The sequence below is a fragment of the Hypanus sabinus genome, chromosome 6, assembly GCF_030144855.1.
Source record: "Hypanus sabinus isolate sHypSab1 chromosome 6, sHypSab1.hap1, whole genome shotgun sequence".
NCBI lineage: Eukaryota > Metazoa > Chordata > Chondrichthyes > Myliobatiformes > Dasyatidae > Hypanus > Hypanus sabinus.
The window spans coordinates 154,629,059-154,653,268 of NC_082711.1; the positions used below are offsets into that span (position 1 = coordinate 154,629,059).

At 42.4% G+C, this 24,210-nt stretch overlaps 1 protein-coding gene across 5 annotated transcripts in view; it reads left to right on the forward strand.

Annotated features, from left to right (window-relative positions):
• The window catches only part of si:ch1073-145m9.1 (CDP-diacylglycerol--glycerol-3-phosphate 3-phosphatidyltransferase), an 85,342-nt gene that overhangs the window by 29,876 nt on the left and 31,256 nt on the right, over window positions 1-24,210 (forward strand). The window contains exons 1-2 of one of the 5 annotated variants that reach the window (XM_059973245.1): window positions 2,869-4,770; window positions 5,241-6,303. The exons of the other annotated variants lie outside the window; for them this stretch is intronic. Coding sequence (XP_059829228.1) covers window positions 4,714-4,770; window positions 5,241-5,780 — 597 coding nt within the window. The 5' untranslated portion in view covers window positions 2,869-4,713 and the 3' untranslated portion in view covers window positions 5,781-6,303. Of the gene's footprint in view, window positions 1-2,868; window positions 4,771-5,240; window positions 6,304-24,210 lie in introns of those variants that run through there. 5 annotated transcript variants of the gene reach the window in all.

A 24,210-nucleotide genomic window follows, 5' to 3' on the forward strand; every position in this document is an offset into this window, starting at 1 on the left:
AGGAAGGAGTAGAGCGATGTGGGCCAAACATGAGCAAATGGAAATAGAATAGATATACATATTTGTTGCCATCAACAAGAATTGAGTTGAATTTGAATTTATTTAAATCTCACATTCATCCCACAGCATGTGGGAGTAAAAATCTTTGTGTTATGACTCCATCGCAATTTATAAGTCTAATGGCTTGTAGAATGAAGCTGTCCCATAGCCTGTTGGTCCTGGCTTTAATGCTGTGGTATCGTTTGCCAGATGGAAGCAACTGAAACAGTTTATGGTTGGGGTGACTGGTGTCCCCAATGATCTTCCAGGCCTTTTTTATGCACCTGCTACTGTGAATGTCCTCAGTGGAGGGAAGTTCATGTCACAAATGTGCTGGGCTGTCCACACCACTTTCAGCAATGCCCGGTGATCAAGGTTGGTGCAGTTCCCATACCAGGCAGTGATACAACCAGTCAGGATACTCTCATTGGTGCCCCTGTAGAAGGTCTTGAGGATTTGGGAGCTTGTGCTGAACTTCTTCAGCTGCCTGAGGTGGAAGAGATGCTGTTGTGTTTTTTTGTCACACAGCCGGTATGTAGAGTCCAGGTGAGATCTTCAGTGATACGAATACTGAGGAACTTGAAGCCACTCACCCTCTCAACTGCAATCCCATTGATGTTGAACAGGATGAGCCTGTCTCCATTCCTCCTGTAACCTGCGATCAGCTCTTTTGGTTTTTGGACATTGAGGAAGAGGTTGTTATCTAAGCACCACTGTGTCAGGGTGTTCACCTCTCCTCTGTAGGTTATCTTGTCACCGGCAGAAGGCCAATCAGTGTCATGTCACCTGCAAATTTGATCAGCTGATTGAAGCTGTGTGTGGCAGCACAGTTTAGGTGTGAAGGGAGTAAAGGAGGGGACTCAGGACACAACCTTGGGGGGCACCTGTGTTGAGGATCAGAGGGACAGAGGTGAGGAAACCCATCCTTACCACCTGTTGGAGATCCAATAGAAAGTTTAGGATCCAGCTGCTCAAAGTGGGGTGCAGGCCAAGGTCCCTGAGTTTCCTGTCAAGTGCGGAGGGAATTATGGTGTTGAATGCTGGACTGTAGTCCAGAAACCACATTCTAAAGTATGCATCCCTCTTCTCCAGGTGAGTGAGCACAGTGTGTAGTGCTTTGGTTATGGTGTCATCGGTAGACGGGTTCCATTGATAGGAAAATTGTAGGGGTCCAGTTCAGGTGGTAGCATACTACAGATGTAATCTTTAACCAGCCTCTCAAAGCATTTGCTTATAATTGAGGTGTGTGCAATAGGGCGCCAATTGTTCAAACATGCTACCTTGGTTTTTTTAGGTACAGGGACAATGATGGATAATTTGAAACAAGAGGGCACTACACACTGGGAGAGGGAGAATTTAAAAATGTCTGTAAACACACCAACCAACTGTTCCACACACACTTTGGAGACCCGCTCTGGGATGCTGTCTGGCCCTGTTGCCTTGTGGCTGTTGACACAGAATGTTCTATGTACCTCAGCCTTGGAGATAACCAAGGTACAGGTCTTGTTGGCGGCTCTCCTCGGGGATTCAGTCTTATCAACCTCAAATTGAAGGTAGAAACATTTAACTCGTCTGGGAGCAAGGTGGCAATGTTGGCTATACTGCTGCGTTTCCTCTTGAAGTCCACGGTGGTGTGCAGTCCTTTCCATACGCTGCGTGTGTCATTGTTGCAGAGTTGTGACTGGATTTTGTCCCTGTGTTGCTGTTTTGCCACATTGATAGCTCTACGTAAATCATAGTGGCATTTCTTGAGCTTCTGTTGGTCTCCGGAGGCAAATGTTTTTATCACTTGTACCGAGAGCAAGGCATAAAGATGGTTGTAAGGGCCTGTTTCGCTGCTGTATGTTGCAATGATTCTACAGTCTTTCATGTAACAAACCTAACATACCAGTAGAACTTTTGGTGCATTCCTTCTATTGCAAATTAATAATGATTACGTTCTCAAGAGGTTAAAGAAATTTGGCATGTCCCTATTGGCCCTTACCAATTTTTACCAATGTAGCATAGAAAACATTCTATCTGGAGGCATCACGGTTTGGTATGACAACTTGCTCTGCCCGTGACTGCAGAGAGTTGTTGGTACAGTCCAGCACATTATGGCTACTGTCCATACTTAACACTGTCTAACAAACAGAGACCCCACTCATCCTGGACATTCATTCTTCTCCCCTCTTCCATTGGGCATGGCCCACCAGGCTGTGCTCTGCTGTTAGAAAGCTATTGAATATTCCCTAGTACGATAAATTCTGAGCAGTGGGTAATTTCTAAAAAGTGAATTAGATTTCTAAATATTGGGTGTGATCAATTTATCTTAATTTTATTACCAATTAGTTTTTTTTGCAAGCATATTTTGATTACAAATATTATTAGCATATATTATGTTCAAGTTGTGACATAATTCAAGTTGTCACTCTGGTTCCATTGCATTGGACTTCACAAAAGGTAGAGTTTATATGTTGCTTACTCCTTCATTAAAACAAATGATGGTTGAATAACCTGGAAAGGTAACATCTAAAGATAGATTCAATTTTGCAGACTGCTTTCACAATAAGTTAACTCTGCAGTGATAAGATGCAGAATCAGGTTCCTCCATCCAAACTGAGGGACTCAATCTCATCTATACCATGACAGTAAATGATGATGGTCGGTGTGCAGATTTGATTACATCATTTCTTAGCCAACTTGTGATTAGTCACAAAGCCCATTTACACTTTTAGTTTTACAAACAGAAATATGACCTATGAGGGAAATAATATTTCTGTCCAATAAGTTCATATTTTATCAGGGTAATTTAATGATTTGAATTTATCTTATGTGAATATTAAAACAAAACAGAAATATTGGTAAAACTAATTAGAAGAGTAGCATATTGTCATAAAGGTGAAACTTCTTAACAGACAAATGAGATTTGGTCAATAATTGTATGTTTTACTAATTATAACCACCTCTTGAGAATATTTTTAGTGCTACAAATTTTGCTATCTAAAGGCAATAATGTAAATTGTAACCTATTGCACAATGTTTATTTTAAAATACAACTTCTAATCAGGGCCAATAGTATTTTCAGAAGTTCAATTGTTAATGTAATAAGTGGTGAACTCCGGATGCATATTTGATATGTTTCCAAATGAGGTAATTTTGATTAGTTAAATTGAATAAGGTGCAATAATTTCGATTTCATAAAGTGATGATTATTTGTAGGGTACATGGTCTTAAAATATTTTTGTCCCAAGTACTTCATTGATAAAGTAAGGTGGCAAATCTAAGCATGAAGATATATCACTATTCCTCTCCAGTTCAATCAACTTCTTTGAAGGGGTTACAGGAAGACAAGTAGAGTTAAAGAATTGATAGCAGAATCACCTTTAGATTATGAGAACTAAGATAGGAATGAAATGTTTTCAGTGCAATGCCTCAAATGGATTCTGTCAGTAACCTGGTGCCAACAAGGTGGTGTGTTCCTCATGATAAGAGCTCATTGACTCTCATAAACTGCTTTGTTCTCAAAGAGGTAAACATTCAAAAGTATTCTGTATTTGGCAGACAATTGTGTACCATTTTTTCAGTAACTTAAGTCAATGAATGGAAGCATTTTTGAGAAATGATTAATCCAGACATTTTCACACTGAAGGAGAGCGGGTTGTGGTGTTGAGGGCCTGAAACTAACGATAGTTAGTAATATTTATACTGAAAATACACAGGATTAATATTTAATGAAAATTACTGAAATCATTGTTCCTAAGTGGTGTCAATGTGGCACCATAATGCTATTTCCATAAGGTATTTGCTAACATGTCAGAGAACAAGAGGTTAAGGTTAGTCTTTCTTACTTGTAGAACAAACTTACACTGTAAATGCATGGCATAGATTTGCTATAATTTTTTTCTTCTAGCTATTGTACTGCATTATTCATGGCCTCATTTGATCCATCCAAGTTGGCTTCATTAAAGGGCATGTGGTTTTCTGATATTACAAAAAAGCTTATAAAGTACACAGTACTTACAACTGCACATAACACAAGCTGCTTTTCAAATAATATAAAGCAATATAAATAATAATTGTTTCAGACATTATGTTGAAGCTAGATTTTAATATTGGTCATAATTTGGGTAGATGGAGCTCGTCAGCCTGGGAAGGCAGTCCATCTAAGAGCGGGAAAACTCTGATTTCAAATCTCCGCTGTCTTGAAGCCATACCCACTCATGGGAAAGGCTTCGGGAGTAAACCCTGAGGACAAATCCAGAGCTGGAGTCCCTAAGACAGTCCAACGTTGCCTTTAACCTCGTTGTGGCAACTCCTGCAACATCACTGGTGCCAAGCTGTATCGGTCCTTGCCCTTCCCTTGGACAACATCAGTGGCATGGAGAGGGAAGACTCGTTGCATGGGCAACTGCTGGTCTTCCGTATAATCTTGCCCAGGCCTGCGCCCTTTCCAGGCACAGATCCATGGTCTTGCAAGACTAACGGATACCACACAATGACAAATGCAGGCTTTGTCATTTAGTGAGAATTACTAAAATAGAATTGCCCCCAAAAAATTTAGTAGGCATGTACATGTAACTGAGCTAAGTCAGCCAATGATTGAAGAGGAATACATGCAGTCTGCTAATAAATGATCAAAATCATTACTGCAAGGAATGGAGTGGAAGAGGAAGTCAACCTGTATAGATTTTCATGGACTACTTTTTTTCACCCACTTTGTTCGCTGTACTTTCATTTAAGCAATTGCAGGTAAGGTAACGTTTTCAAACCTTCTCAGTTATTTAAACTGAGCAAATGAATAAGGAAATGGAAGTGGGAGAAAGTATAGCAACAGTCAGGATAGCAGACTGGGTGAATGAAAGAAAATGATGGGTGAAGATAATGAAGAATAATGCAAATAAAGTTTTTCGTAAGATGCAACATGTCTCTCTGGGTCCAAACAAAGTTACAATTATTCATTCTTTATTTCTTTTTTACAATTGCAAGTCACTGTTGGTTGTTAAGAACACCAAGTACAGCAGGAGTGCCCCACCAGCAAGTTGCTGGATAGCATTGGAGCTGGACGTTGCACACTGTTTTGCAGTCTGCTACAGCCACGCAGGCAGTGTGCGATCCAACAAATGGTGGAAATGATTGGTTTGGGTATTTTTCTTGTGATCACAAGTCCCTGTTGGATATTGGTAATGTATAATACTCTGAGTCTGATTTACTGTTCACAGGTGTGGCCGACAGCTAGGGAGCTGCATTGCATCTGCTATTGCACAGACAAGGCCATTGAGGTCGCCTGTTCCATCACCAATGAAGGACATGATGGAGCTGGATGTATGACACTGGATTCCATACTGGGTTGGGGACGAGCATGTCCTGTTGGTGCTGCCCTCCAGTGTCACTTCTGGGAAATGAGCTGGATTGTTTTTGTGTGCAGTTCCAGTCTGCTAATTAAATTTGCGGACGATAGTACGTTGATTGGCATTATCTCAAATAATAACGAGGTAGCCTACAGAGAAGAAACCATCACCCTGGCACAGCGGTATCAAGAAAACAACCTCTCCCTCAATGTCATGAAAACAAAACAGCTGGTTGTGGACTACAGGAGGAATGGAGACAGGCTCATGCCTATTACCATCAATGAATCTGGGGTTGAGAGGGTGAACAGCTTTAGGTTCCTTGGTATACACGTCACCGAGGACCACACTTGGTCTGTACATACCGGCTGTGTGGAGAAAAAAGCACAACAGCACCTCTTTCATCTCAAATGATTGAAGAAATTCGGCATGAGTCCCCAAATCCTGAGGACTTTTTACAGGGGTACAATTGAGAGCATCCTGACTGGTATGGGAACTATATTTCTCTCAGTTGTAGGACTCTGCAGAGAGTGGTGCGGATAGCCCTAAATGTGAAATTCCCACTATTCAGGACATCTGTAACGATAGGTGCGTAAAAATGGCCTGAAGGATGACTGAGGACCTGAGTCACCTCAACCATAAACTGTTCCAGCTGCTACCATCTGGGAAATTGTACCGCAGCTTTAAAGCCAAGAGCAACAGGCTCCGCAACAACTTCTTCCACCAGGCCATCAGACTGATTAGTTCATGCTGAGACAAATGTATTTCTAAGCTATATTGGCTGTTCTGTTGTATATCTTACCATAATAATATTTTACTTATTTCAAATTACTATAACTTGCACATTGCACATTCTGATGGAGACACAATGTAATGATGTTTACTCCTCATGTACTCCTCATGTATGTGAAGTACGTAAGAAATAAAGTTAATTCAATTCAATTCAAAATGTGGAACTGCTGTGGCTTGTTCTTGCAGAAACATGGCTTCAAGACAACATTCATGTACCATCAATCTACAGGCCATGACACTCAGGGACTTGGGCTATATTATTATTATTTGTAACTATGTTTATGTTTTTTTCTGTTATTATAATTACATGCACTATATATGATATATATATATACATACACACACACTATTTTTTTGGTTGTGTTCCTGTGTGTGGTTGAATGACATTTAAACTTGAACAATACAAGTGGTGAGTTGACATGAGAAAATTAAGGAAGTAGCAATATAACTAAAGAGAAATTGGATAAAAATTATAATACGACTGTATGTGCAAACGTTCAAAAGGAGAGAATAGGCTGCTAGTGATAGGTAAAAGCTGTGGATGAACCAGGAGACTCATAGTCTCTTGAGGGCTAGATCTGTGGCATTCAAGACTAGTGACCCAGAAATATACAAGAAGTCCAAGTTCAACTTATGGAAGGCTATTTTAAGGGCGAAGAAACAATTCTGATCAAGGTTAGAGACAGAATTGGATGCATGTCACCTCTGGCAAAATTTGTAGACCATTACAAAGCAAAACCTAACATCATGAATGGCTGTGATGCTTCTCTCCCAGATGAGCTCAACTTTTGTGCATGCCTTAAAAGGGAGAGTAAAGCTACACCCATGTAGCATCTGGTGACCCTGTGATGTCTGTCTTGGATGCCAATGTCAGAACATCTTTCAAAGGGTGAACCCTCACAAAGCATCAGGCCTTGATAGTGTACCTGGTGGGGCTCCGAAAACCTGTGCTGACCAACCAGCGGGAGTGGTCAACAACATCATCAATTTCTCACTGCTGTAGGCATAGCTTCCTACCTGCTTCAAAAGGGTGACAATCATACCAGTGCCTAAGAAGAGCAGGGTGAGCTGTCTCAGTATCCATCATCCAATTGTACTCACACCTACTGTGATGAAATCCTTTGAGAGGTTGGTCATGGCTAGGATCAACTCATGCCTAAGCAAGGACCTGCAGCTGCTACAATTTGCCTGTTGTCACAATAGGTCCACAGCAGATGCGATCTCGCTGGCTCTGCACTCAGCTGTCGATCACCTATACAATAGCAATACCTACGTAAGGCTGCTGTTTATTTACTACAGCTCAGCATTCGACACAATCAGCCTCAATTCTAATCAACGTGCTCTAAAACCTGGGCCTTTGTACCTTCCTTTGCAACTGAATCTTTGACTTCCTCATCAGGAGACCACAGTTTGTGTGGATCAGAAATAACTTCTCCTTGCTGACAATCAATACTATCACACCACAAGGATGCATGTTTAGCTCACCGCTCTACTCTCTCTACAACCACAATTGTATGGCTAGACACAGCTCAAACAGCATCTATAAATTTCCTGATGACATAACTATTGTTGGCAGAATTTCAGATGGTGATGAGGTGTACAGGAACAAGATAATCAGCTATTGAGTGGTGTTGTAGCAACAGCCTTGCACCCATCATCAGTCAGACCAAGGAATTGATTGTGGATTTAAGGAAGGAGAAGTTGAGGAAACACACACCAGAACTCATTGAAAAAGCAGAAGTGGAAAGAGTGAACAGGTTTCAAGGTCCTGGGTATCTACATCTCTGAGGATCTGTTCTGAGCCCAACATATTGATGTAATTACAAAGAAGGCATGACTGTGGTTATATTTCATTAGGAATTTGAGGAGAATTAGAATGTTACCAAAGTCACTTGCAATTTTCTCCTCTTCCTTTCCAGTCCTGTTGAAGGGTTTCAGCTCGAAATGTCAACTATATACTCTTTTGCATAGATGCTGCCTGGCCTGCTGAGTTCCTCCAGCATTTTGTGTTTGTTAATTTTCTACGGGTATACTGTAGAGATCATTCTAACTAGTAGTATCACTTCTAGTGTGGAGGGGCCACTGCAGATAGTTGTAAACTCAACCAGCTCCATCATGGGCACTAGCCTCCTCAGCATCCAGAACATCTTCAGAAGTCAATGCCTCAAAAAGGCAGCATCCATCCTTAAGGACCCCCATCACCCAGGACATGCCATCTTGCCATTGCTACCATGAAGGAGGAGGCACAGGAGTCTGAAGCCATGCACTCAACATTTCAGGAACAGCTACTTCCCCTCAGCCATCAGATTTCTCTCTTTTTGCACCACTTATTTAATTTAATTTTTTATATTGTGTCTACTCTGTGTAATTTTTAGCTTTCTATTATGTTGTATTGCAGTGTACTGCTGTCACAAAACAAGAAGTTTCATAACATATCCCTGCGACATAAATACTGATTCTGATTCTTATTCTGATTTTGATTGTTTCAGTCCCTATTTGAACTGAAAACCACCAACATGATGAGGATTGTGCTCTGCCCTTCAATTTGCCATATTGTCATACACTCATGTTTTGTAAAATAAAGCTTCTACAGTTAACAAAGTAGAAAACAATGAAGGTGAGAAAGACAGAAGCAAAATAAAAGAAGGATTAAGTAGTTAGATGAATCATTGCATTGGTAATCCCCTGTAATATAAAAAAGGTCTTCCATTGAGCTATTTTTCAATGTCTGTTCTGTGCATTAGGTTACTCAGATATTTGACTATGATACTGTAACTATTTCCAACCAGTAAACAAGCACAGGAGGCCATAAAAACTACAAAAAAAATTTGAAAGTTAATTTTGCCATAAAATTACTGGACTAAAAACCAGGTGAAAATTGTTTGTAGTATTCAGCTGAACTATGACACTTGAATCACTTCTTCGATATGTCAAGATATCTGTGCTTGGTATTTTGTAGGAGCATTATCAATGAAAATCTGATATTGAGCCACATAAATAAAAGTTAGGACTGGTGATCAAAAGTTTAATCAAAGTGGCAGTTTTAGAGATATAGAAACATAGAAAACCTAAAGTACAATACAGGCCCTTTGGCCCACAAAGCTGAGCTGATCATGTCCTTACCTTAAAATTACCTAGGCTTAACCATAGCTCTCTATTTTTCTAAGTTCCATGTATCCATCCAGGAGTCTCTTAAAAGACCCTATCGTTTCCGTCTCTACCACTGCCGCCAGCAGCCCATTCCACGCGCTCACCACTCTCTACGTAAAAATCTTACCCCTGACATCTCCTATGTACCTACTTCCAAGCACCTTAAAACTATGCCCTCTCATGCTAGCCATTTTGTCCTGGGAAAAAGCCTCTGACTATCCACATGATCAATGCCTCTCATTATCTTGTACACCTCTATCAGGTGTCTTCTCATCCTCCATCGCTCCAAGGGAAACAGGCCAAGTTCACTCAACCTATTCTCATAAGGCATACTCCCCAATCCAGGCAACATCCTTTTAAATCTTTCTAAGGTTTCCAGTGAGGCGACCAGAATTGAGCACAGTATTTCAAGTGGGGTCTGACCAGCGTCCGATATAGCTGCAACATTACCTCTCTGCTCAAACTCAATCCCGCGATTGATGAAGGCCAATGCATCATATGTCTTCTTAATCACAGAGTCAACCTGTGCATCAGCTTTGAGTATTCTATGGACTTGGACTCCAAGATCCATCTCATCCTCCACACTGCCAAGAGTCTTGGCATTAATGCTATTCTACCATCATATTTGACCTACCAAAATGAACCACCTCACACTTATCTGGGTTGAACTCCCTCTGCCACTTCTCAGCCCAGTTTTGCATCCTACCAATGTCCCGTTGTAACTTCTGACAGCCCTCCACACTATCCACAACACCTCTAACCTTTGTGTCATCAGCAAATTTACAAAATCCCTCTACTTCCTCATCCAGGTCATTTATAAAAATCACTAAGAGTAGGGGTCCCAGAACAGATCCCTAAGGCACACCACTGGTCACTGGCCTCCATACGGAATATGACCTGTCTACAACCACTCTTTGCTATCTCTGGGCAAGCCAGTTCTGGATCCACAAAGCAATGTCTCCTTGGATCCCATGCCTCCTTACTTTCTCAATAAAGGAGCATTATTTGGAATAAAATGAATTAAAAACATAGAGATGTTTGGTATTTTAAATAGGAATTCTAAAGAGTCCAACACCAAGGCTTTGAATTTTGCAGGGAAGTGAATCATTGGTCCTTGTAGAGTTGGAGAATTGCCAAGTTCAGGCTTTCACCAACCATGTTGTTTTGTCAGTAATTTGTAAATCTTTCGGTGTTAAATTTTGAAGTTGCAAGCTGCAGAGTCTTACTTTTTAAAACAAATCTTCTTTTCTCTAGCTTTGACAAGCTAAACCACTAGATGTCAGATTATACTAAAGCAAGTCATAAGATGTCAGGTCAAGCAATATTTTGTGTATTGATGTAAAATAAATCAAATTGCTAGTCATTTTAAACAAGGATTTGGATCAAAACATTACCTAATCTTGTATTATCAGACATTACTGAACCTGCTGAGCACCTGTAACATTTGGAAATTTTAATATCACCTTTTTGAAGAATACTACAATATTTTAAGGCATAAAAAAGCAACTGTCTATATCATTCTCTGACCATTGTCGGAAGACTTGAATTGTGGCCCATTGTGTATTACTTGCACTAATGCATTTTTTTGATAGTATTGCTAAGGATGCATGCCTCTTTCACCATTCCAAAGTGCAGGAGCATAAAAGGTGGAATGACCACATTTAAGAACAGCTTTCACCCCTCTGCTATCAGACTTCTGAACCAGTCACTTTCACGTTCCCTTCCTGGTGGTGCTGTCATGTTCTTGGACTCCTAATTCCACCTCTCTTGATTATTCATTTTACAAGATGCTCTAACGCCCCAGCGTACAGATAGCTGGCACGACCCCTTTAGAGGTTCAGGATGGTCCTGCTAACTGGTAATCACATTTTGGGTACCAAAAATCAAGTATTTAAGAATCCTCTGAGGTGTTGTTTAGTGCTCAACCATAAGCCTACTGGTGATGTTGTCTAGCATTGTTTTGTGCTCAGTTCTTGATCCAATTTGATACCAGGTCTCGAACCTTGCTTCAGATACTACAGCTTTTGGGTTCAAACCATCTTTATCAAGGACTCTCACCACAGTACTACTGAGCCAACATGGAACCAGTGGGATATCGGAGCCTTTCAACAGCTGTGGCCAGCCACAGTGAGAAAATTTCAAGATAGAACCTGGAGATACATGACCCCCCAGGTCACTGTGTGCCAACTATTGCAGGAAGGAAGCCAAAGTTGCTTGCTCTGCAGAGCAAGAACTTCTTCCAACACTGGAGAAATTCGATGGTGACCTGGGTTCTTGCTGTGGCTTTCTCATCCAATGCCCATTAGTATTAGAACTCCAGCCGTCCTGGTTCCCTTTGAAGCATGGGAAGGTGGCCTTCATTATCTGTTTTCTGACTGAAAGAGCCCTGGCTTGGGCCACCATGCTTTGGGAACATAGGTCAGAGATTTTCTTGGATTCCGAGGAATTTATGACCACCATGAGGAAGGTGTTTCGTCACCCCATTGGACCCAGCCAAGCCTCTGACTGCCTGATGAAGGTTCGATGGGGGGCGGGGGTGGGCGTGATCAGCGGCTGACTACGTGATTGAATTATGGATCTTGGCCCAGGAGAATGGTTGGAAAGGAGAGGCCTTGGCCACACTATTGCATCACAGACTCTCAAGATGAACTGAAGGATTCCCTCAATATGGGAGAGCCAGCAGAGAACTTAGAGGTTCGGACCAACCTGTCCATCTGTTTCGATAATCATCTGGAGAGCGCAAGTGGGACCACTTCAGGAGGTTGAAGAAAGGTAGTCCAAGCCCAGTCCCTATGCATGGCAGTTCCACCGCTCTAAACTTGGACCATGACCAGCCTATTGCCCACTCAAGATCTAGTTGAACCCATGCAGGTCGGTGGCACTGGATTCTCTGTCAATGAGAGGTCCTGGTGTTGGAGTCAAGGTTGCTGCCTGCTCTTACTGCGGGGGATGATCACCTGGAGACTGAACGTCCGAAGCTGCAGCCTCCTGGAGAACTGCTAAGACCATTTAGTGTCAGTAGGACAGTGACGCTAGGAGCCACTATGCCAATCCCATGGATTCTGATTTCATGCTGAAGGTGGAGTTTACCTGGTGTAAGAACTTGAGGCAGGTGAAGGCTTTTGTGGACTCTGGGGAAGCGAGTAATTTTATGGATTTAGGAACTGCCTGTAGGTTTGACATAACGCTGTGAGAGCTGAGCCAGTCCATGCTTGCAACTGTCTTGATGGCTGTCTGCTAGGTTCCAGCCAGATCCAGCAACAGTCAGTGGTTTAGCAGAGGATAGGGAGTTATGTGGAAGATATTAGTTTCTATATTATTGACTCTCCACTCATACCCCTGATTCTCACATACCTTTGGCTGTCCTGAACCATCCTGAACTGGAATGCGGGAAGAATTATTGTTTGGTCCAGTCATTGTATAAGGGTTTTACTGCAGCATGGTGTTTCGATACCCAGACTCTCCCATGATCAATGACCAGTAAGGGGACAGCCTTCAGTGGGAGGGAACCTGAGACCTAGAGACCTAGTCCTGCTCTCAAGAGCGGAAAGGCTGGTTTCAGCCAATGGGACTGTGTGAGTCCCAATACTGTCTAGTCAGGATCTCACAGGAACTAGTGAGAGGGAACTTCTAGTTCTGGAGAGGCCCAAGGAAATGCCCGAACAGTCTGGGAATCTTGCAGCTAAGCTTAACAAATTAGCTGCCAAGTCTCAAGGGAGGGAAAGACTCCTTTACACTGACCCTTGAAGCCAATTCCTCAGGGGAGGGAGGGTGGGGGTAATCCCTCACTGCTTTTGCCTGAGGATACAAACAGGGATTAGGACTCTGATTTGGCAACTGTTTCTATGAGTGAATTTTGTGAGATTAGGGAGGGGACTCTGAAGTCTGTCGAATAACCCCTGCCACCTAAGAAGCCTCAGGAGTAGTCTTCGAAGGAAGGATTAGAGGATATAGCAAGGTGCAAATCAGTCAAAATCCCTTTTGTCCACAGAGACTTGGAGGAGGTCTTCAGCAAGGGAAATGCACCGGCCCTACGACTGTGCTATAGACCTGCTGCCCAGAACTTGTCCCTGGTGGGGTTGATTGTACATGCTCTCAGGCCCAGAGAGAAGCGCAATGGAGGTTCTTGGCATGGGCTTCTTTCGGTCCTCCACTTCACAAGCCAGTGAAGGCTTCTTCTTCATACAAAAGAAAGATGGGGGCCTGCAGCTGTGCATTGATTCTAGGGGATTAAACTACATAATGACCAAGAATTGCTGCCCCCCCCCCACTCATGAATACAGCTTTTGGGAAGCTCCAAGTGGTGAGGGTATTTACAAAACTAGTCCTACAGAGTGCATACAATCTGGTCCATATTAGGAAAGCCAATGAGTAGAATGCTGCATTCAATACACTGATAGGGCACGAGTACCTGGTTATGCCCTTTGGACTTGTGAACACTCTAGATGTTTTCCTGGCCTTTATACATGATGTGCTCCGGGATACTCTCCATAAGTATGTCTTCATGTACTTGGATGATATCCTTATCTTCTTGAAATCCATGGAGGAGCATGTCACTCATGTCAGGGACATTTTAAAGAGGTTTTAAGACCATGGATTTTATGCTGAGTTTCACATGATAGCTTTTCATTTTGGGTTTCATCATCTCAATGGCAGTCTCAGGATGGACCCCATTAAGACCTAGGCAGTCACTGGTGATGACCATCCAGTATCAAACAAGTCCAGTGATTCCTGGGGTTTGCAAACTTCTACTGGAAGTTCATCAGGAACTCCTGCTTCATGGCAGCTCTGCTGACAGCACTAACTAAGAAATCCATGGGCCCTTTTATCTGGATGACTGAGGTGGAGGCTGCTTTTGTAGAGCGTAAACAGTGGTTCACAACAGCTCCCATCTTGATTTCTCCTAACCTGGCCTTTCCCTTTATTGTGGAGGTGGACACCTTAGATATCGGAGTGGGTGCCATCTTGTCTGAATGACCACCTTCAGATGGTAAACTGCACCCATGTGCATTCTTCTCCAGGTGACTATACCTGGCAGAGAGGAACTATGACATTGGGAATCAGGAGCTTCTTGCAATTATGTTAGCTTTGGAGGAATGGTGTCACTGGCTAGAAGGGGCCAAGAACTCTTTTATCATTTGGACCGACCACAAGAACCTGGCTTATATTCAGGAAGCCAAGAGGCTGAATCCAGGCAGGCTAGATGGAGTTTGTTCCTTAACTGTTTTGAATTCATCCTGACCTATCAACCATGGTCGAAGAACCAGAAACCAGATGCCCTTTCCCATCAGTTTGACAGACCAAGACAAGTGGAGCAGCCTACCACCATTTTTTCCCGTGTCAGGGTGGTAGCACCAATTTGTTGGGGAATCAATGCTTTTGTTCACAAGGTCCAACTGCAAGGGGAGATTCCTAAGAACGGTCCTCTGGATCGACTCTTCATCCCAAGTTCTGTCCAGTCCCAAGTACTCCACTGGTGGCATTCATTGAGAATGACTGCACACCCAGGAATTGCCAGGACCCTCGAGTTTATCAAGATAAGGTATTAGTAGCCCAGAATGATGAAAGAGGTTCAGCACCTGTAACAAAGAGCCCTGTACCTAACCTCAGGGGCTCCTCCACCCTCTACCTGTTTCAAAAAGACCTTGGGCACACATCTCCAAGGACTATGTCATGGGTCCCCCACCATCCAAAAGGAAGTTGGCCATCATGGTAATTGTTGATCAGTTTTTGAAAGCCTGCAAGTTCATTGCCTTGGAGAAGCTACTGTCTGTGGTGCAGATGGCCAAAATTGTCCTGGACCAGGTCTTCAGGATCCACTGATTGCCAGTGAACATTGTCTCAGATCATGGTCGACAATTCATTTCACATTTCGGTAGACTGATAGGGGCAACAGCGAGCCTTTCTTTTGGGTTTCACCCACAGTCCAACAGCCAAACAGAGCAGACTAATCAAGATTTAGAACGTACCCTAAGATGCCTGACCTCAGAAAGATCTTTTGAGTGGTGTGACCATTTGACATGGGCAGAAGTTGCCCACAACATCTTACAGCAGTTGAAGCATGGGATGTCACCATTTGAGTGCCAGTTTGCTTATCCTCCACCTCTCTTTCCGGAGCTAGAGGCCAAGGTTGGTCCCTGCAGCCAAAGATCTCATCCAACATTGCAAGCAAAAATGGATATTATGGCAAGAGAGATTTTGCTGTACTCTACCAGCAAAGGGGAGACCAAGGTGAACCAAAAGAGAAGACAGGAAGCTGCTTTACAGTCCTGGCAACAGGTCTGGTTGTTCACTTATGATTTTCTCTCTGAGTAGAATCTAGAAAGTTGGCTCCCATGTTCATTGTACCCTTCAAAATCCTGAGCAAAGTAAACCCAGTGGCTTACATCTTGCAGCTCCCCAAGACCCTAAAGATCAATCTTACCTTCCACATCTTTAAATTAAAACTGTCTGCACCACCCCTTTAGTCCCACCACCATCAGCCCTGCCACCACCCAGGTTTATCAAAGGGGAATGGGTCTTCACAGTGAGAAGACTTCTGGACTCGATTAATCTTTGAGGTGTTTAGCAATCCTCATGGACTGGGAAGGATTTGGACCCGAGGAGAGATGCTGGGTGCCTGAAAGAGACAACTTGGATCCACCTCTCATACACGATTACCATCACCACCTCTTCGAGAAGTCCAGGCTGGTAGGAGTCGGCTGTAGTGGAGGGGATCCTGTTATGAGATGCTCCCAACTGCGCCAGATTCCAGGATTTAGACATTCTAACTCCTTGGAGTATGGGGAGCTGGCACAACCCCTTTAAGGGTTCAGGATGGTCCCGCTATTTGGTAATCATGTTTTGGGTGTCAAGAATAGAGTATGTAAGGAACCCCAAAATGTGGTTTGGTGCTCAGTTGCAAGCCTACTAGTGATATCGTCTAGTGTTTGTCTTGTGCTCAGTTCTTGCTTCAGTTTGATACCACCTCTTGAACCTTGCTTTGGATACCCCAGCTTTTTTATATTTTTCTCTTTCCTGTGCAGTCCATTTATTTTTATCTGCCCAATGCGCTCTTTGTATGTGTCTTACTTTGTTGTATTTTCTGCACGTTTCACCTTTAACCTTGCTTAGTCTGGTGTATTTGAGCCCTTGCCACAATGGTAACACAATTTATTTGGTCGGGCATGTTTTTGTTTAGACATTGGAGTTTTGTCCACACTCACTTTCATTCCTGATTGCAACTTAATTGCATCTCTGCTGTTTCCATTGATGCAGTGAATTCAACTACTTTGTAAAATGTGAGTTGTGATTCAGTTAGGAGCCATTTTGAATGATTTCTTGTAAGATTCCACAAAGTAAATGATCTCTTGTTACATCATTAAGCCAATCACTGAACTGAGAATGCTCAGACAATTTCTTCAATTCAGCCACGTCGACTGCAATGGACTCCCTTTCGCTTTGATTCTGCTTATGAAACAGAAAGTGTTCTGCAATCAATGGTTTTGGCATGAAATGTTTCTGCATTATTACTTCACAATATCAACAAAGCTCATTTCGGCTGGTTTTGATGCAGCAGTTAAACTTCAAAGCAAACTGTACACTTCCCCACCCATTGAACTCAGCAACACTGGCACTCATTTTTCATTGGCTGTTTCATTAGATTAAAAACACTGCTCAATTCCTTCAGTATACATCATCCAGTTATCTGATGTGCCATTTAATGTGTCTATCTTTCCGATGTAGCCAGCCATTTCTGTTTATTTAAAATTTATTATTATTGTCACCTGGTATTCACTGTTTATGGACACTTGGCCATACTCATTGCTTGTTAATTCTGTCTGTTTTTTGCCTTTTTTAAAAACTCAAATGTGTCTATCCCCTTTCAAAGAAAAATGTGCTGATAGCTAATAGCTAGTCATCCTGGGTTCATTTTAAAAGTTCCTTATCACCACTGTTATGTTTTATAACTCAAGAAATTAATTGAAAGAAAAACACAGGAGCTGGTATATTTGCCTACTTAATTTTCCTTTACCTTTCTTTTAGTGAGGCTCACATATATGATGTGGAGGTGTAATTGCAGTTTTTATCTGCAATTTGAGAAGGATAAGGGCAGATCAGAGGTGTCAGTGTTGCAGTTGAACAAAGGAGACTATGGAGCCATGAGGGAGGAGCTGGCTAAAGTTAAATGGATGGATATCCTAGCAGAAAAGACAGTGGAACAGCAATGGCAGGTATTCTTGGGAATAATGCACAAGGTGCAAAATCAGTTCATCCTGTTACGTACCCCATAACTGGGTCACTTACCAGCAAAGATCAAGAGGTCAGTTGAAGTCTGATGGTACTATTTTTAACAGTATTTATTGATAAAAATACACAAAGTAACATCAATGCAAACATCCAGATAGTATACGTCGTCAATACTAAATCTAAAAGTGTGGGTATAATAATAATCAATAAGAAATAGCTCTATCGTTGTCTAGGGGATAATGTATTGTCCGACGGAAATATAAAAGTCACTTTTAGTTCGTTTTGGTTTGAGAGAAAGGCGGGTTAAAACTTGCCCAGTCCTTTTATGAAGTCAATCCTTCAAGAGTCGTTGGGAGTTGATTTCCCCGTTATTAGCTAAAAACCATTCTTCCGTGGTAAAGGACCACCGATTCCGGGGCAAATGGAAACGGACGCACGTGGTCTTCCCACTGGCTTTCGCTATTATGGGATCGCTAGCATTTCTTCTGGTGCATCTGAGTGGCTGTTCCCACAGACCCTCCTTTATCCTGACTCACAGGGTCTCAGATGTCAATCAGGTTGGGATGATGCAATCCCTCCACCAACCAGCCCACTTTGCCTGAGGGCTTCCATGAAGCACAGTATTTTAATACACAATTACGTCTCCAAGAGACAATGGCCATTTCCTGTAGCTTTATATCGCCGGGGAGTGGGGGGGGGGGGGTCAAGACATTCCAAACATCTCTCTCTCATTTCCTGGGTCTCCTGACCCAAATCAATAGCGATCCAGCGATTCTCAAAAAGGAGGGGGCTACCCCGCACCCTTCAGCCCCTCAGAGCCGTGGTACGTTCATAACAATCCCCGGAGAAGGAAGGATTCAAAGGGGGGAAAGGGGCCAAAGTGGTTGACAAAGGAAGTCAGAGATTGCATAGCATTAAAAAAAAAGAAGTTTGACAGAGCTAAGGTGAGTGGGAAGACAGATGATTGGGAAATTTTTAAGGAACAACAGAACTTAACTAAAAAGGCAATACGGGGATAAAAAAAAATGAGGTACAAACGCAAGCCAGCCAGGAATATAAAGGAAGATAGCAAAAGCTTTTTTAGGTATATGAAGAGAAAGAAGATAGTTAAGAACAATGTTGTGCCCTTGAAGAATAAATTGGGTGAAATTGTTATGGGAACAGAGAAATGGCAGAAGAATTTAATAAGTACTTTAGACCTGTCTTCACTAGGGAAGACACAAGCAATCTCCCAGATGTATGGATGGGCCAAGGACATAGGGTAACAGAAGAAATGAAACAGATTGACATTAGGAAGGAAACGGTGATGAGTAGACTGATGGGACTGAAGGCTGACAAATCCCCAGGTCCAGATGGTCTGCATCCTAGGGTACTAAAGCAGGTGGCTCTGGAAATTGCGGATGCATTGGTAATCATTTTCCAATGTTCCTTAGATTCAGGATCAGTTCCTGAGGATTGGAAAATGGCTAATGTTATCCCACTTTTTAAGAAAGGAGGGAGGGAGAAAACAGAGAACTATCGTCCTGTCAGCCTAACATCAGTAGTGGGGAAGATGCTAGATTCCATTATTAAGGATGAAATAGTGGCATATCTAGATTGCAGTGATAGGATTGGGCTGAGCCAGCATGGATTTACCAAGGGCAAATCATGCTTGACTACTCTATTGGAGTTTTTCGAGGATGTAACCAGGAAGTTAGACAAGGGAGATCCAGTGGATGTAGTGTACCTCGATTTTTAGAAGGCATTTGATAAGGTCCCACATAGGAGATTGGTGGGTAAAATCAGAGCTCATGGCATTGGGGGGAAGATATTGACATGGATAGAAAACTGGTTGGCAGATAGAAAGCAAAGGGTAGCAGTGAATGGCAGCTGGTGACTAGTGGGGTGCCACAGGGCTCGGTATTGGGACAACAACTGTTTACGATTTACATCAATGATTTAGATGGAGGCATTGAGAATAACATCAGCAAGTTTGCTGATGATACTAAGCTGAGTGGCAGTGTGACATGTGATTAGGAGAATTCAGGGTGACTTGGATAGTTTGGGTGAGTGGGCAGATACTTGGCAGATGACGTTTAATGTGAATAAGTGTGAGGTTATCCACTTTGGGAGTAAGAACAGGAAGGCAGATTATTATTTGAATGGTGTATAGTTAGGTAAGGGAGAAATACAAAGAGATCTAGGAGTCCTTGTTCATCGGTCGCTGAAAGTGAATGAGCAAGTGCAGCAGGCAGTGAAGAAGGCTAATGGAATGTTGGCCTTTATTACAAAGGGAATTGAGTACAAGAACAAGGAAATCCTTTTGCATTTGTACAGGGCCCTGGTGAGACCACACCTGGAGTATTGTGTACAGTTTTGGTCTCCAGGGTTAAGGAATGACATCCTGGCTGTAGAGGAAGTGCAGCTTAGATTCACAAGGTTAATTCCTGGGATGTCCGGACTGTCTTACGCAGAGAGGTTAGAGAGACTGGGCTTGTACACGCTGGAATTAAGGAGATTGAGAGGGGATCTGTTTGCACCATATAAGATTATTAAGGGATTGGACAAGATAGAGGCAAGAAATATGTTCCAGATGCTGGGAGAGTCCAGTACCAGAGGGCATGGTTTAAGAATAAGGGGTATGTCATTTAGGACAGAGTTAAGGAAAAACTTCTTCTCCCAGAGAGTTGTGGGTGTCTGGAATGCACTGCCTCGGAAGGCAGTGGAGGCCAATTCTCTAGATGCTTTCAAGAAGGAGCTAGATAGGTATCTTATGGATAGGGGAATCAAGGGATATGGGGACAAGGCAGGAACCGGGTATTGATAGTAGATGATCAGCCATGATCTCAGAATGGTGGTGCAGGCTTGAAGAGCTGAATGGTCTACCTCTGCACCTATTGTCTATTGTCTATTGTAATGACGTATGCCATTCGCATATAATCCACAATGAATTATGTGAACAAGGAAAGAAAGCTTAATCAAACAATATATTTACAATATTACTCAAATACTACTGAAATATTAAATATACTACAAGGAATACATTAGATTCTGACAAATAACACACACAAAATACTGGAGGAACTCAGCAGGCCAGACAGCATCTAGGGAGAAGAGTACAGTCAACATTTTGGGTCAAGACCCTTTGACAGGACTGGAGAGAAAAAGCTGAGGAGTAGATTTAAAAGGTGGGGAGAGGGAAGAGTGAAACACATGGTAATAAATGAAACCTGAAGGGGGAGGAATGAAGTAAAGAGCTGGGAGTTGATTGGTGAAAGAGATAGAGGACTGGAGAAGGGGCCATCTGATAAAAGAGGACAGAAGGCCATACAAAAAATAAAGTGGGGAGCACCAGAGCACCAAAGGGAGGTGATGGGCAGGTAAGAAGATAAGGAGAAAGAGGGAAAAGGGGAGGGGGAATGGTGAAGGGGGGGGTGTGTTGGCATTACCGGAAGTTTGAGAAATCGATGATCATGCCATCAGGTTGGAGGCTACCCAGACAAAATATAAGGTGTTGCTCCTCCAACCTAAGTGTGGTCTCGTCACGACAGTGCAGGATGCCATGGATAGACATATCAGAATGGGAATGGGAAGTGGAATTACAATCGGTGGCTACTGGAGATCCTGCTTTTTCTGGTGGATGGAGTGTAGGTGCTCAGCAAAGCGATCTCCCAATCTGTTTGGATCTCACCAATATTCAGGAAGCCTAAACCGGAAGCACTGGACACAATATATGACACCAACAGCCTCACAAGTGAAGTGTCACCTGACTTGGGAGGACTGTTTGGGGCCCTGAATGGTAGTGAGGGAGGAGGTGTAGGAGCAAGTGTAGCACTTGTTCCACTTGCAAGTGTAAGTGCCAGGAGAGAGATCAGTGTGAAGGAACAAATGGACAAGGGAATCGTGCAGGGAGAGATCCCTGGGGAAAGCAGAAAGTGGCGGGGGGAGGGGGGCAGGGAAAGATGTGCTTGGTAGTGGGATCCCATTGGAGATGACATGAACATCGATTTCTTAAACTTCCAGTAATGCCCCCCTTTCATGATTCCTCATCCCCTTTTCCATCTCTCACTTTATCTCCTTGCCCCCATTACCTCCCTCTGCTGCTCTTCCCCCCTTTTCTTTCTTCCATAGCCTTCTATCCTCTTTTATCAGACGGCCCCTTCTCCAGCCCTGTATCTCTCGCAAATCAACTTGCCAGCTCTTTACTTCATTCCTCCCAAATTTCACCTATCACCTTGTGTTTCTCTCACCCCTCCCCCCAGCTTTTAAAACTACTCCTCAGCATTTTTTCTCCAGTCCTCCTAAAGGATCTTGGCCCGAAATGTTGACTGTACTCTCTTCCATAGATGCTGCCTGGCCTGTTGAGTTCCTCCTGCATTTTGTGTGTGTTGCTCGGATTTCCAGCATCTGCAGATTTCCTCTTATTAGTGATTAGATTCTGATTGTTGGAAGCTGTGCAGAAACTTTGAGTTTGCAGCTGTGACTGAAATTGAAAGGTGACCTATTGGAGATGTAACTTAAAATAAAGAAGACCTGCAGATGTTGGAAATATGAAATAAAAATAAAAATTGCTGGGAAAACTCAATATTAAAATGACTGAAACTGTGTTGTATTTCTGCAATTTAACATTATAATTGACACCTGGTAATAATTTCTGAAATGTTAATTATATCTCTTTTGACACTTCCCCAAAATAATTATTTTTAAGGATAGTCTTTTTTTACAAAAGAAGACATGAGGGTGTGAAAATGATTTGATGAAAGAGCAGGTAAGAAAAATAGTTTTTATTTGGATGGATGAGGAAGAAGCCAGTACACACATATGCACAGGGAATGACGCCATTGCAGAAATAATTTCAATCTGGGAAATATAGCTGAAAAAGTGGTTAAAATACAGACATGCATGAACATCAGCTCATGGATTAGATTCTGGAAAGCAACCACTGTATAATGTATATTTCATTGTGGAACAAGTGTAAATAACTTTAATGATTTTAAACCAATAATGTCAATTTAGTGGCCTGTTTTTGGCTGTTGGAAATATTTTGAGGAAGGGAAGGGGAAGAAATCATTTATTGATTTTCTGCTACTTCATAGTTTGATGAATTATTGTGCTTATTTGCACAGATGAGAAAAGGACTTTATGTTTAGATGTTACTTAAGTAATTTAATCTGATGTACTGTTCTAAGCACAGTTGTCTTGATGATGGATATATTGCCAATTAACATATATTGTTTAAGTGTTTGAAAATACATCCATGTGTCCTTAGTACTAGTTAAGACTCATATAAAACTTGGACCTTTTAAGTTTTGTAAACACAAGGAGTAATCCTTTCATTATAGACTATTATTAAGAAAGCTACCATTAAAAAGATTACCTGTAAAATTCTGATATACAAGGCTAATTCCCACACAGGATCAACCCAAAGCAAATGATGAAGTGATCTAGATTTTATCTAGTTTAAGAAACTATTGACATAGACAGTAAGGCCTCAATACTCTGCGTGGTTTGATTTTTTTCACTGATGCAAGAACCCTAAGAACCACACTTACTCTTTATACAGATTTTAAAAATCTACTTTCCATTTTTTCATTGAATTGGAAAAAATGTTGGAGTTGACTGTTGCTTATCAGATCAGTATATATATTTTCTATCCTTAATTTCTCTTAAGAAAATAGTGATGTCTACCTTCAGCTGTAAGAGACCACATGATGGAAGTACTTTCATAGTGCCATTCAGTGGGAATTTCTAGGAATTGTACTAGACAGCAATAGCTGTCACGTACCCCGTGACTGGGTTACCAAACCAGCAGAAATGGAATAATACGTTGGAGTCTGGTATTACTGTAACTAAAAGTGTTTATTAGTAAACTAAGTAATACAGTACTATAAAATGCAAATATATATATAAAACAGGTTAGCAATGGTATATACAGAAGGGGGAGGGGGAGAGAGAGAGAGGGATGATGCAGTTGCAGGCAAACCTTCCGTTGTCTTCTTGTCCTCTTGTGGTCACCGACTGTGACCCCTCCGTACCAGGCCAGACTGTTCTTCAGTGGTGAGCCTGTCACCCAGGCGAGGGTGGACACACACACAAGCCCCCACTGCTCTGCCTTCATATACTGTGAGACTCTGATCGATTCCCCCGAATCGATCCTCCAAACCCCCACTTTCCTGTGGGTGCACAACGCTCTTTCACCACGGCACACCACAGTGTCCCGTGGTGTGTCTGCTCGTATCTCAGCAGACTTACTTTTTATCTCCCCTGCTGGGGTACCAGCCATCCATCAACTGTCCATGTCCATCACCTGGCTGCTCCTTGCTATCTCAGCAGGAATGCACACAAGCAGGCAAAGTGTCCTTGGAGTAAAGTAAACAATTATCGAAGAAGCCATAATACTAAATTATCTCTCTCTTTCATTATCAGCATCTGCAGCAGGATGCCTCCCCCCTCTTCTTCTCTCTCTCTCTCTCTCGTTAGCAGCACAGTTCACGGGGGGGGGGGGGTCAACTCTGGACCCCATCTCTGCCTGGTTTGCTCATCACACATCACATAGCAAATCAATGAAATGTTTTAAAGACTGGGTAATGTATTATGGGGTGGAACTTGAAGCTGGTGTTACTTCAGTGTGGCTGCTCTTTGTTCTCTATGTTGAAGAATTCACATATTTAGAAAGGTAAGTCTTGGGGAATTG